General features: G+C 38.1%; 1 protein-coding gene across 1 annotated transcript; it reads left to right on the top strand.

Moving 5' to 3' along the window:
* Window positions 1–2,961: 2,961 nt before the first annotated feature.
* Window positions 2,962–8,745, top strand: LOC136234044 (homeobox protein SBH1). Its single transcript, XM_066023798.1, has 4 exons — window positions 2,962–3,960; window positions 4,064–4,307; window positions 7,170–7,414; window positions 8,267–8,745. The coding sequence occupies exons 1-4, from the start codon at window positions 3,640–3,642 to the stop codon at window positions 8,468–8,470; spliced, it is 1,014 nt and encodes a 337-aa protein (XP_065879870.1). The 5' UTR covers window positions 2,962–3,639; the 3' UTR covers window positions 8,471–8,745.
* The last annotated feature ends 6,203 nt before the right edge of the window (window positions 8,746–14,948 follow it).

Below are 14,948 nucleotides of genomic sequence, written 5' to 3'. Positions count from 1 at the left end.
ATATAAGTAGAGGCGTTTTAAAACCGTGTGACCTGTAACGTTTGATTTGGACAAAGTGGACAAATTTTACATGATATTTGACTTGACTATTACTATCTTAATATTTTAGGGCTAAATGTATTCGAAAAAATGACAATTATGCACCGATAGACATTAGAATATTTTTGTCAGTTAATTCTGAATCAATCACTAATATTAACAAAATCAGACAAAAAAACCCGATGGTTATTTCAAAAGAAAAATCAACTAATTTCTATAAGCTACCAGTAATAACAAAACAATAAACATCCAATAACAATATCAAACAAGGAATTTCATATAGTTTTCGAAAAAGAAAATGGAGAAAGTTGTAGGTTTATATAACAAAATCGATTCAAATTCATATTTTTAACGAATTAAGGATCAAAATAACTTTTCAAATTGACAACGCAATCAATTTATTTTTAATTGAAGTTTGGGTATGAATTTAGTTCCGAAGTTGATAAATTTGACAAATTACAACAATTAGTTACAAAATCATAAATTTATCGTGTCCGGTTTTGTTATTCATCGCCCTTAAATTATTTATCACCGTCCCTCTTGAACATTTCGCCATTTTCATTTTTCCACTCAAAAACATAATATCTTCTTTCTCCCGAGCCAAAAATTGGATTTATGAAAAATGGACCCGAGAACGTCGAGGAAATCGAATAACTACAGTTCCTATTTACACTAATTGAAATTCATCTCCAAAAACTAACCGATCCAATCAGTATATAAAAAAAATTCATCCAAAATGTGCTAAACGGGTGATTCACACCATTCCGCCTAGGCAGAAACAAATGAGCTACCCGTTTCTGCCTAGAAACGGGTAGGCAAAAACGGGTAGTTCATCCGTTTCAGCCTAGGCGGAATGGAGTGAATCACTCGTTTAGCAGATTTGGATGAATTTTGTCTCCTGATCTGAAGACGAAACTCGTGTTTTCGATTCGATTTTCAAATAAAAATACTTATCCGATGAATCATTAGTCTTTTTCCTCTACCGTGTTTAAGTCCCATGAATGTTGTTCAAGTTTTTGGATTTGGAAAAAATTTGAGAAAATTTCAGTTTTTAAGTTTAAAAAATTAAAATGACAAAAGTGTCCAAAAAGGGGTGGTGATAAATAATTTAGGGACGGTAAATAGCAATCCATATCTTGATCTTCAAAAATGAATTGATAACTAAACTTCAATTTATACTAAAAATGTTTTGTAATTTTGGTGGCCATTTTTTATCCTTAATTTTGGTTTTAATTAAGTTAATAACCACTATATATAAGGATAATGCAGTATGATGATAAGTACAAAAGCTATGAGGGTCATAATTAAAAATTTGACTAAGTTTTAGATAAGTAATACTTAATTAATTTTTGAAATTTCTAATCAATATCCTACTTTTTAGAACATCAAATCACAAAGAACAGTCACACAAATATAATAGTAATATATTAAATGTAATGTAGAACATCATGTCATAAAAATAAATAAATAAGTAAAGGGACACATTAATCATACACAGACATGAATTGTTGACACAACTGCTCTTGCATCATATGCTAATTAATTTTAGATGTATTTCATAAAGTAACACAAGTGTGTATATATATATATATATATTATGAAACGATATCGACACATGGTATCTCAGAAGTCCTCATATCGATTACCACGTGTTTCAAAACAAGCATTCAGATCTACACAACACTTCCATGGATCTTTCTTTTTAGAATCTGTACTTTTTTACTGGAAAAAACTGAACTGAATTGAATGCTACTGAACGAAACTGAATTTTACTGGAATTGAAATAAAAATATAATCCTTTAAAAATAGCAACAGTTAAAATAAAAATCTTATAAAAATAATAATGGTTCTAATAATAATAATGAAAAAATAATTATAATTATAATAAGTAATGAAAAAGTACTGAAGTGAACTAAATGTTACTGATTTATATTGAAATTAAGTAATAAAGAACAGAGCCTTAAAAAAGGAACTCCATGCGGCTAGGTCAAAGGCTCCTCATATTTGAGGACGTTAACTATTATCCTATAATCCTATAGAAGACAGAAATCCGACCTAATCCTATATATACACCTGTATAGCCATATCCTATATAAATTAACTATTATCTCGCAACTAATCATTCTTTTCAACGATTCCTAAGCACATAACTGATTTAGGTAGTAGAGCGGTTTCATCGAACTCCGACCCCTCCTTAACCTTAGTTTTGTTTTACCGATTGATACACGGAAGACTCAACGAGACATTCAGACACTTGGTCAAAAAGAGGGAATGAGGATCCTGCGGGGACGGAGATTCTATGTGGGGCGGGAATGAAAATATCTATCCCGATCTAACTTGTGAGGATGGAAAATCTCTGACTACTCGAGAATCGAGGACGAGAAATGCATTTCCCGTTCTGTTTACATCCTATATTGGTCATTTCCCATTGTATAAATTTTCTTTTTTTTGGTTACAATGGACGGGCTAATCCCGAGGAAACACTTAAAACAGATCGACCCTTAAAAATGGATCATTCTGGAAACCCAAAACCACAAAAAATTGTATAAATTTTCTAATTTAGCACAATTATAAAAAATTTGTGTGAGAAGTTAATAAATTTTTTATACAAAATTAAACCTACCTAGGTCACAAGAAAACAAACATTTTCAATTACCGACGAAATAATCCGTCGCCAATTAACCAAACCTTAATTAAGCAACCGAGACAGTACTGTTCATCTTCACTCTTTCTCTCTCTTACACTACAGTACTAACCCTAAAGAAGCAAACTTTATTAGTTTAATGACAGAAGAAGAGACATTCGGACTGTCCCACAAGCTTTATCAGTAAATATTTTCTGAAACTAACTTCTTTTCCAATGGTAAAAATTCTAGCCATGGCGGATATTAATTTAGATGCTACTCTACTCTATATATCTCTCTATCTCTCTGACTGTGACTTTCATAATTAATTATTGTTCTTCTTCAATCTTCAATCTTGGAAAAAAGATCTTCCTATTAATTACCCCTTTTATTTTCATCCTTTAGATCTTCCTTTCTTAATTAGTAATTCCCCCAATTTTGCTTAATTTTGGCAATTTCGTGATCAAATTTAGAGCTTCTTCTGCTGTTGAGTGAAGCTCTGGATAATCTTCATCTTCCTCGATTTGATCGTTCCTTTTATTTTTATTTTTCTTTTTTTCTCTGCAACAATGGCAGAGAAAGTATCAGTGAGAGTTTTCATCGGGAAGGTAAAGTTTAACCTCAGTGTATGCCTCAAAGATACACACTTTTCATGAAAAACCCCCAATTTCCATCTCCACCGCCTGCTTATCTCTGATTACACCGCGTGCGCTCTCATTGGAACCCTAATTTTAATCAATTTTTTCTGAGACTAATTGCATCTTTTAAGGGTTCAATTTCACCCCATTTCCCCAAATCTGAGCAGTCTTTTTGCAGAGAAACTGACTCAGTTTTTTCTCTTTACTATTTGGGATTTTTTTCTTCCTGTTAAAAGGCTGTTTTTCTTGTACCATAAAACCCGGGAGAGCAAGCCCTAAATCTTTGCGTAGGAGAGAGAAAGAAAGATAGATAGAGAGAGAAAGCTTGTTTATGTGATAATGGAAGGTGCTTTTGGAGGAGACAATAATCCTATGATGATGATGATGCCTCTCATGACTCACCATCATCATCATCATCATCATCAAAATGCAGACTCATCTTCCAATAATCCTCTATTTCTTCCACATCCGTCTAAAAATCAAGAGCATAATCGAAATCCTAGCAGTGGTTCTTCCATGATTCTCGACGATCAAACCCACACAAACACTGCCTGTTATTTCATGGATACCAATAATGAAAACACTGCTTCTGTTAAAGCTAAAATCATGGCTCATCCTCACTATAATCGTCTTCTTTCTGCTTATTTCAACTGTCAAAAGGTTTAGATTTTCTCAATTTTGTTGTTTTGAATTGTGGATCTGTAAAAAGAGAATTAGAGGAACAGTTTTAAGTTAAATTTGATTTTGATTTGGGGTATTTTAGGTTGGGGCTCCGCCGGAGATTGCAGCGAGATTAGAGGAAGCTTGTGCGTCGGCGGCGACAATGGGGCCGACGGGGACAAGTTGTCTCGGGGAAGATCCAGGACTTGATCAGTTTATGGAAGCTTATTGTGAGATGCTGACGAAATATGAGCAAGAACTTTCTAAACCTTTCAAGGAAGCTATGCTTTTTCTTCAAAGGGTTGAGTGTCAATTCAAAGCTCTCACTGTTTCTTCTCCTAATTCTGGTGACTCTCTCTCTCTCTATATATATCTCTCTAACTATGTTGCACGGAAACGGAAACGGGCATGGACACTGACACGAAAACTACATAAAACTATGTTGCACAGACACGAAAACGGGCCTAGACACGTAAACGGACCTCGGAAACATTGTTTCTAAAACATAATCTTCTTAAAATAGCCTAGGAACGAAAATGGACACGGAACGAACACCGACACAAAATGCAGAAACACTAGAAGTTTCCGTGCAAAGCACGGACACTTCTTATTAGTAGCGTTTCTTGTCGGTGTTTGTTTCATGTCCGTTTTCGTTCTTAGGCTATTTTAAAAAGGTTATGTTTTAGAAATAACGTTTTCCAGGTCGGTTTCGGTGTCCATACCCGTTTCTGTATCCGTGCAACATAGGTTTAATGTACGTTGAGATCTTTTTAAACGTGGGTTGTTAATTGAGTTTGTGTTTACTATTAATAAAATAATCAGTCGTGCATGTCTTCTTTAATTGTTTCTTGAAGTGGGTATTCTGATATTTCTAGGTTAACGTGTTTCTTGGTTTTCCGGTGAATTCCCCGACTGATATTTCTAGGTTAACGTGTTTTCTTGATTTTCCGGTGAATTCTCCGACTGATATTTGGAGGTTCTGATACAGTTTCCTTTTCAGCTTCTTGAAACTCCAACCGGAAGGATTATAGTATAATATCTTAAACATACAAAATTTTGGAGTGGTTTTCAATGTAGTTTCTTCACTTTTAGCTAGGGTTTCCTACTTGGATCATGGATTGCTGAAAACCTATGTTGCCCGGAAACTCCTTTTCAGTAGCGTCTCTGTGTGTCGGTTTTAGTTTTCCTGGCTATGTTTTGAGGACTATGTTTTAGAAATAATGTTACCCGGTGTCGGGGTCTGGGCAACATAGATGAAAACAACTATATACATTCAGCTGATGGAACAGAAATGGCAAATTTTTCGTTTTTCGGATCAAACCGGACTTTTCTATTTACTATATCGTTGCATAAATATGGATCTGTAAAAAAAAAGGGCGGCCCAGTCGCACTACGCGTCCCCACTGAGCGAGGGTCCGGGGAGGGGTCCCACCACAAGGGTGTACTGGGGGCAAGCCTTCCCCTGCCAATTTATTTTGGCAAGAGGCCGCTCCTAAGACTCGAACCCAGTCACGACAACAACGTTTACCGTTGCGCCAAGAAAATTGTTACCTTAATTTGTGCCTTTGATGTAGTTTTAGGAAGACTGCTTACTGTAGTTTTCAGGAGTTTCAGTGAAACCTAGCAAGCACGGATACTTGTAGGTGGTTAACGTACGAGTGTCGGACACGTACCCGACATTCCAAAATAAGTGTCCCCTCTTTCTCTTTCCGATTTTAGTGGGGACACTTCGGTGACATGGGGACACTGCAGTGACATGGGGAAACGGATTTTAAGTTAATTAAGTAGAATATATGAGTAATTTTTTAATAGTCTTACAAAAAAGTGGGGTTAATATATCCAAAAATAAAATCAAACCCTAATAAAAAAAAATCAAAATCTAATGAAAAGAGTATAGCGAACGGCCCGTTTTTTTTGTAATTTAAGTAGTTTGGAGTATTAAATGTTTCATTTTTCATGAATTAATGACTTGTTACGAATGTTATTTATTGTTTATAATTACTAATAAATGTTATTTAAGATATATATGTAAAAATTTGGCGTATACCCGCTGTACCCGTGTTTCATATTTTTTTAAAATGCCATTTGTCGCACTCTTACCCGTACAAGTACCTGTATCGGTGCTTCCTAGAGTGAAACACTCCAAAACCAAAGTTATCCTGCAAACTAGATGTGCTTTTGATAGATCAGCTTATTTATTCAAATCAGAAAAATGTTTGTAATAGCAAGGACGTCCCGTTACCATAATTTCCTCCGGATTTCGAAACTATAAGCCGATCTCTATGGGGATTTCGAATTTTTTCCGATCTCTATGTTCATTGGTGAGTTTGGTACTATTTAGGTATAGTTCTTTCCTTGTGATGCCATCATCACGTTTTTTAATTAGGTGTCCGTTCGGTTATTCTTTTCGTAGCTTCTTTTTGGTCTGTTTCTCGAAATGAGTAGATATAAGGTATTGGGTTAGGATTGATAAATAGTTATTAGCAACAACGAACACCTATACCTTGAGATCTTAATACACTCACCCCCGAGTTTCTCGTTTATATGTTATGTTGCACGGAAACTCTTCTTTCACTAGCTTTTCCACGTTTCATTTCCATTTCTGCTACTTTTCCGTTTCCATTTCTAGCTATATATTTCTAGAGATAACGTTTCCCGGTGTCTGTTTCCGCTTCCGCTTCCGTTGCAGTTTCTGTTTCCTTTTCCGCCCAACGTAGTTTATATACATATGAGCTTAAATCAATCATTTGCTAATTTGCATCCTATAGTAGTTATACCTTGGATGTTGGCATCATTAATATAATCTATAAGATGTTCGGGGAAAAATAAAATAAAAAAGCCAAGTTTTACGGATGTACATATATCGTTGGTGAAACTCGTGATAGTCGAGATTTTCTTCCTTCGTATGATGCGGAGGGTCGGTTTTTTCAATTTTTCGTATCTTGGTAATGAATATTGGAAATTTTATTTTGGTACATTAGGGGTACTGCTGGGAAGACATCTAACCTAAATTCGTGTTGAGTCCGTGTCGTATGTTAGGATACATTTTTCGATCTCTAAATAGCGTAATAACCATATTTGTCATGGAATATAATAGCATTCAATCGTGTGTAAGTATTAGAAGTATTCGAAGATAGAGATATTTATGTAACTAGAAAACACGAGCATTGTTTATGGTACTAATCGACTTTTATGTGCTGCTGTTTCAGCTTGTGCCGAGGCCAATGATAGGAACGGATCATCCGAAGAAGAACTTGATGTGAACAATAACTTCATAGACCCTCAAGCAGAAGATCAGGAACTAAAAGGTCAGTTGCTACGCAAGTACAGCGGACATCTGTGCAGTCTCCGGCAGGAGTTCATGAAAAAGCGGAAGAAGGGGAAATTGCCGAAAGAGGCCCGACAACAGTTACTAGATTGGTGGAGTAGACATTACAAGTGGCCTTATCCCTCGGTATGCAATAATGCTCGATATAAATTGTTTCGTTTATTCACAAGATATGTATCCGTTTGTAGAGCTATGAAACAAGAGAACAAATACTCGAAAGAGAATGAAATCTGAACCGAATGGAAGTACCTCTATCGAGATTCACCTCGGGGTCAAAATGGCCTCTAAACATGACAGGCGGGATCAATTTAGCTCAAAACGTAGCAAAATTTGACAAATTAGCCTAATTACGACCAGTCCATCTCCGTGTTAGTCACACTCTTGACTGTGAGAAACAAAACGATAAGCCTACGCATCCTAACAAAGTCGGCATATACATATATGCGGTATTAGAAATTAGTTATTGTCCACCAAACCCTAAACTTTTGACGTAAATAGCGGGCAAATTTTGCTCCTAATGCCATAAATTTTTTAAGAATTCGGGTTTGGTGGACGAACTAATTTCTAATATCAAATATACATTTGACCACTTTTTGAGGATGCAGAGGCTAAGCGTTTTGTTTCGCACTGTCAAGAACGTGATTAACTCGAAAATGAGCTGATTGTACTCGAGCTAATTCATCAAATATTGACAAGTTTAGGGTCGAGTCGATACCTCAAATTCCGCCTGTGAACTTTTGGTTCCATTTTGACCTTTAATTCATTTTCCGTGTCATCTGACGCGTTCAATCTTATTTTAGCACGGAGGTAGTGAACTTAGTTTCTTTGCCTACAAGTTCGTCTACTGTTTAGTCCGTGTAAACCTCCGAAAATATTGCCAATAAGAGCGTAAACTAGAAGTAATTAAGACACGAATTACTACCGCGAATGTTTGTCCTTGTTGTGCCTCTAATCTAATCTAAGTCTCGTGTGAAACAGGAGTCCCAGAAGATCGCTCTCGCAGAATCAACGGGTCTGGATCAGAAGCAAATAAACAACTGGTTCATCAATCAAAGAAAACGTCACTGGAAACCGTCGGAGGACATGCAGTTCGTCGTGATGGATGCTACACATCCTCATTATTACATGGATAATGTCCTCGGTAATCCTTTTCCGATGGACATCTCACCTACAATGCTCTGAAGATGACCCCGTATTTATCCGACGGGGAGTCTTTAACTGTAGATTTACGCAAGTGTATTGCTTATTACACTTAATCATTTGACACGGATTTATGTATCCGTGCTATATATGTACGTACTTGAATGTGTCGGGACCGGAGGCTATTATATTCAACCGAACCGAGTTAAGCCATTGGTTCTCCTATTTATAAAGTAAGCTCTGATAATCCTAGAAGGGTTTGATTTGTATAATGCTAACAATTTTTCGCCGGCTATATACATTTGGCTTATCCGGAATTTCTCGTTTTTTATGAATGTTTAATGCAATATTGGAGGAGAGTTTCGTGTCTGATTAGCTCGTTGGTGAGGCAATAGTAACTAGTAGCTTGTCCGAAAGGAAGGATGCTACTAATCACTTGTCCATGACACGAACCGAAACTCCTACATTCTCAGTGAGGTTTTTTCGTACTGGACGAAAGACCGATGTAGTACTGCTGCATAGATGTAGAAGGCCTATTGGTTGTAACGACCTTTTGCTTGAAAAGAAACACGCCGATGGTATCTAGGGAACAAGCATCGGCTAATTTTGTACTAATAGTTGCGGTAATATTAGGGGTGTGCAATGGTTGGTGCTGGCTGAAAACCGAAGTAACCAAAAACCGAGTAATCTAAAAAGTAAAGACATATCCTAAATGAATAATGATAACTAACTGAATAGTTTGGTTCGGTTATTTGGTTTTTAATAAGTTAATATAAAATATAGATAAAAAGAAGTTTAATTAATTTGGTTTAATCTAAAACATAAATTATATTGGTCGTAGAATTAATAATATAGTGATTTGAATAAATTACATTTAATGTCATTGATTTCTTATTAAAAAAAAAAGGGTATAAGGGTTAAATTTTACCTGTAACGTTTTTAGTAAAAATGAAGATTTATTCCTAATGAATAAAATAGTCCAAATTTAATTTTAGCGTTTTCAAGCAAGCAATTTTAGTCCTATATTATCGAAAATTGAAAGAAGCTAGTTTGATTGTTATTTAATTGGCACTTCAAACAAATAGAAATAGAATAAGTTTCGAATATTTTTAGTTGGTTATTGTAACTATATTAGTACACAATATACATTTTAGATATAGTGACAAAAAATTTGTGATTAACTTTTATATATGGTAAACTTAATTGTTAGTATTTTAAAGGTAAAAAGCATTATTAGCCCTCTGATCTTTCAATTTTTGGTTCATTAAGTTCCTGATATTTTATTTGGATATATTAAGCCACCGATCATTTATTTTTGGTCTCATTAAGCCCTTGATGACCAAATTAGTGAGTTGTGAACATCTAATTCTGTTAAAAATACGTTATTAACTTCATTTGTATTTGAAATTATTAAAAAGATATTTTTTACAGTTTAAATTAAGGCTTATATAGTTTTCCTATAGACACATTACACATCCAAAACTGCTTTCAACAGTGAAAAAATACAAATTTCGAATGCAGATACAACGAATAACAATATGTTAATCGAATTTTATGTTCAAAATTACTTTTTTTGGTCATCAATGGCTTAATGAGACCAAAAATAAATGATCAGGAGCTTAATGTATCCAAATAAAAGATCAAGGGCTTAATGAACCAAAAAATGAAATATCATAAACCTAATGATGCTTTTTGCATATTTTAAAAGTTTTTTTTGTCACCGTATTAATAACACATTAAATATCTCAAAAGTAATTGATATTTGGAAGGTCCTATTTGACACTTAATTTTTTTTTTTGGTAGGAAAGGAAAGGAAAACAAACAAACAAAAAACCTAACCCGGGATCAGTCTAGGAAGGCTGACCCCAACCCTATCCTCAAGAAGAGTAGACAAAAGAAAAGAAGGAGGAACAGAAAGGGTAGAAACACCTAACATCCCCCCATGCCCAGCAGCTGCCAAGCGATCCGCCACGCGGTTTTACTCCCTATAAATATGGGAGAAACTAAGAGCCTCAAAGGCAGGACGAAGCCTCAAAATAGATTTGATAAGATTCTGGCTATTAAGGCAAAAAGCCTGGCTATCAGAAATCCTGTTGATTGCCACCAAATTATCAGACTCCACCGAAAGCCTCTTAACACCCATGCGAATGGCAAGTTTAATGCCTGACAGAATACCCCAGAGCTCCGCAGAAAAGGACGAGCCCATCCCCAAGTTATGGGTAAACCCAGCCAGCCAAGCGCCACCAGCATCCTGAAGAACTCCTCCGGCAGCAATTCTGCCATTGCTAAGGCAGGAGCCATCCGTATTCAGCTTCACAACCCCTTCTCTAGGCTTACTCCAACCAACTAAATGGACCACTTTATCCAGGGAAGGTCTAACAAGGGGCTCCCCTTCAAAGCTTTTTAAAATAACAGAGAGCTTTTTCGAGAAGTAATCAAGTAAGTCAGGGATAAGGATAGTCTTCTTAGCAAATAACTCTTCATTCCTCCATTTCCAAATTTGGTGACAGATAATAGCGAAGAAAATGTCACCATGTTCCATATCGGCTAATAACTTCCCACTTGCTCCCTCCGAGAACCAGTCAACCTCAGAATGAATCATAAAGGAAGGGAGAAAGTGGAGAGGAAGAACCTTACTCCACACCTCTCTACTCTTGGGGCAGTCCCTAAGAGCATGGCACAAGGTTTCAACATGGCCACTACATCTACTGCAGGCTCCCGACTCTACCAAGTGCCTTCTGTGTCTATCCGCGTTAGTGAGCAACCTGTTCTTGACTCCCAGCCAAAAGAAACTCCTAATACGGTAAGGGATTTTAAGGGCCCAGATAGACTTCCAGATATCTAAGGGAGGCTCGTCCCTGTTAGGGAAAAAGGCTTCATAGGCCGATTTACAAGAATAAGCGCCATTGTTGGTCAGGGCCCAACACTGCTTGTCCTTATCTTCCTCTTGATTACTAATTTTGATTCCTCTCATTTTCAGGAGAGTTTCCAGGTTAAAGAAGGTATCAAACTTTGACCAGATCCAGTCACCTTCAGAGTTCACCACATCGGCAATTTTCCAGCAACGGGTGTAATTAGGAGGGGGGAATTACACACTTCTATAAGCGGCTTGTCACCAATCCATGTATCATACCAGAAACTGATGGACTGACCATTTCCCACCTCCAGGCCAACTCATGTACAGAACTCCGCAAACACAGCGTTGAGCCCTTTCCAGAGGAAGGAACAACTGACAACTCTCTCCTTAGGGCCACCAAAAAATTTATCTTTCCGATACTTACCACAGAGAAGACGAACCCAAAGAGAGGAAGGGCATTGCCACATTCTCCAGAGAAGCTTCATCAAGAGGACCTTGTTGTTATCTCTTGCTTGTCTGATGCCAAGGCCCCCCTTGCACTTCGGTTGGTAGACCTCCTTCCAAGGAACCAGGTGAACTTTCCTCCCACTCCCAGAATCTCCCCAAAGGAAACGCCGGTTGATTTTATCAAGATCTTTGAGAACCGGCTCAGGGAGCCTACAGGCTTGCATAATATGGTTTGGAGCCGCACAGTTGACAGACTGGATCAGGGAGCCTATTTGACACTTAAATAACAATCAAACCATAATTTTAATTAAAAATTGTCACCTCTCTCTGTAGGAGTGTTTCGTCTCCTCTCTCTGTAGGAGTCCGTGCTTTGCTGTTCGTCTGTGTTTCGCCACCGCCGGTAACGGATTAGCACTCCCCACCCTGGTATCTTTTCTAATTAATTCTACCTGAGCGGCTCTTATCTGTTGGTTATATTTAGCCAATTATTATCACAAGAATCAAAAACAAGTGTTGTAGAGTACCTGGTTCTGTTTCTCAGCTGTGGTAACATTACCTTGTTCACATACGTGCTGTTGGGTCCGATTTCAAACCTTTTGAATATCACTGGAGTACTTGTTAAAAACTGAGTGATGGAGAAGTTTATCGAGCACTTGTCCTTGGAGGAAGAAGATGAAGAGGAGGCTATGGATTTTGGTATAACTGGAGGAAGTAATGATGTGCCAGAAAAAAACCTACGTATGATTGGGCGATTTTTATCAGATAGGCCAATAAATTATATCGCAATGAAGAATCAGCTGGCGAGCCTGTGGAGACCTGTGAAAGGGGTAACGATACTTGAACTGGAAGCAAATCTGTTTTCTTTCGAGTTCTTTCATGAGGTGGATCGTGACCGTATCTTAGCGGGGGACCTTGGTCATTTAGCAATAATATATTGGTCATGAACGAGTGGAAAGCCAACACCGCCCCCGAAGAAGTGAGTTTGGATTTCGCGGTTTTCTGGATCCAGGTGTATGACCTTCCTGTAGGAAGCATGTCAGAATCAGTCGGAAAGCAGATAGGTAACTTTATTGGCAAGTTCTTGGAATACGATGCTTCAAATAACTCTGTGTTTTGGAGGTTGTTCATGAGAATACGAGTATCAGTTGACGTCCGCAAGCCTCTTAAAAGATACAAGAAAATTAAGAAACACCAGGAAGATGCTTATATACAGTTCAAATATGAGCGATTGAGTAACTTTTGTTATCTTTGTGGAAAGCTGGGACATACTGAGAATTTCTGCGAATTGATGTTCCAGGGACCGAGGTCTGAACTGAGAAGAGATTGGGGCGACTGGTTAAAAGCTCCGATCCGCAGAGGAGGGGAACAGATTGGGGCTAAGTGGCTAAGGGAGCCGAGAGATGCCGCATAGGCAGGAGCAGGAGGTTCAAAGTGGGGAGAGAAGGGGCCAATTGCACAACATAGCAATTCAATTCTCACAGATCGTACTAATACAGGGGCAAGTTCACTACCTAAAACTGGAATCAATGACCAGAATAAGAGGGGCAAAGATATACAGCAAGGCAACGATGAAAATGCAAATAAAAAATCAAGTGAGGTTGTCTTAGAGATGGAGCAAGATGAAGATGAGACGCTGGAAATACAGGATGAGAAGAAGCGCCGCAGAAATGCAACAAATATGAGTCTCAAAACAGCTGCTGCAGGAGGGGCTATGCCCTCTATATTTACAACTTCATCTCAGAACCAAAAGGTTAACTCAGATGGGTCTATTTCTTTCATCACTAAAGATTTGAACTTATCTAACAGTCCCGATTCGGCGAGGCCTGATATCCAGGTCCGCCGGGATCAATGAGTTGCCTCAGTTGGAACTGCCGGGGATTGGGGAATTCCCGAGCAGTTCGCAGTCTCGTCGAGATTGTTAGAACGTATTCCCCAACAGTGGTGTGCTTGATTGAAACTATGTGTGATAGGAACAGGGTGGATATTGTGAGGAGGAAACTAAATTTCAGCAATTGTTTTGCTGTTGATAGTCACGGGCACAGTGGAGGATTGGCGGTATTATGGAAGGAAAATTCGGCTCTCTCGGTGACAGGATATTCGGCTCGACACATTGAGTTACAGATTCATGATTCGTTGAAAGGGGATTGGAGACTAGTCTCCTTTTACGGCTACGCTGATCGGAATCAACATCATCGCTCCTGGGATTTATTAAATCAGCTCTCTTCAGCATCCATTCTCCCGACGGTGATCATTGGAGACTTTAACTGCATACTTTCACAGAACGAAAAAATGGGAGGGCTTCAATTCCCTCAATCATTCATTGAAAAGTTTGCGGAAACTCTTTTCACATGCAATTTACATGATCTCACAGTGCAGGGAGAAAATTACACCTGGGAGAGGGGCCGTGGATCTCCAAATTGGATTCGGGAAAAGCTGGACCGAGCTGTAGCTTCTGATCAATGGCTGTTAAATTTCGATAACTACCAGTTATCAACTCTTATAACTTCCTATTCCGATCATTGCCCATTGATGCTGGTGTTCACACAAACGACGCAAGTAAGAAAACAAAGAAGGTTTAAATTCGAAATGAGCTGGCTACAGGTTCCGAATTTCTTACCTGTTGTTCATCAGGGATGGCAGGCGGGCAATGGGAGGGATGTGACATCTCGGCTGGGTTCTCTCACAACAACCATGGATCAGTGGGGCCGAGCTTTTCAACACCGTTTTGCGAGGCGGTTAGCACAGTGTAAAACGATTATTGCAAACACCCAGAACAGCAATAATTCCCATGATGTTGCGAGATATCTAGAAGCGAAGAAGCAGATGGACAACCTTTTAGAGCAAGAGGAAGTCTTCTGGAAGCAACGGGCGAAAGCATTCTGGCTGAAAGAGGGAGATAACAATTCCAAGTACTTCCATGCTTGTTTAAAGGGTCGAAGAAGGAGGAATCACATCAAACGCCTTAGAGACGAAAATGACCAGTTTGTAGAAGGCAAAGCAGAAATTGAGGAGATGACCAAGCAGTACTTCATGGGAGTTTATAAAGCTGCAGAACCAATTAATGTGGCTGCTATAGATGTGATCTCTGAGATTGTTACAGAGGATATGAATTACATACTGACAGGCCCGTTCAATATAGAGGAATTCAAAGCAGCTATCTTCCAGATGCATCCGGATAAATCCCCGGGCCCGGACGGGTTAAACCCGGGGTTTTTT

Source organism: Euphorbia lathyris, chromosome 6 (genome assembly GCF_963576675.1).
Source record: "Euphorbia lathyris chromosome 6, ddEupLath1.1, whole genome shotgun sequence".
Classification (NCBI taxonomy): domain Eukaryota; kingdom Viridiplantae; phylum Streptophyta; class Magnoliopsida; order Malpighiales; family Euphorbiaceae; genus Euphorbia; species Euphorbia lathyris.
The sequence above is the reverse complement of the archived record's forward strand: the minus strand, read 5'-3'. Positions and strand labels throughout refer to the sequence as shown.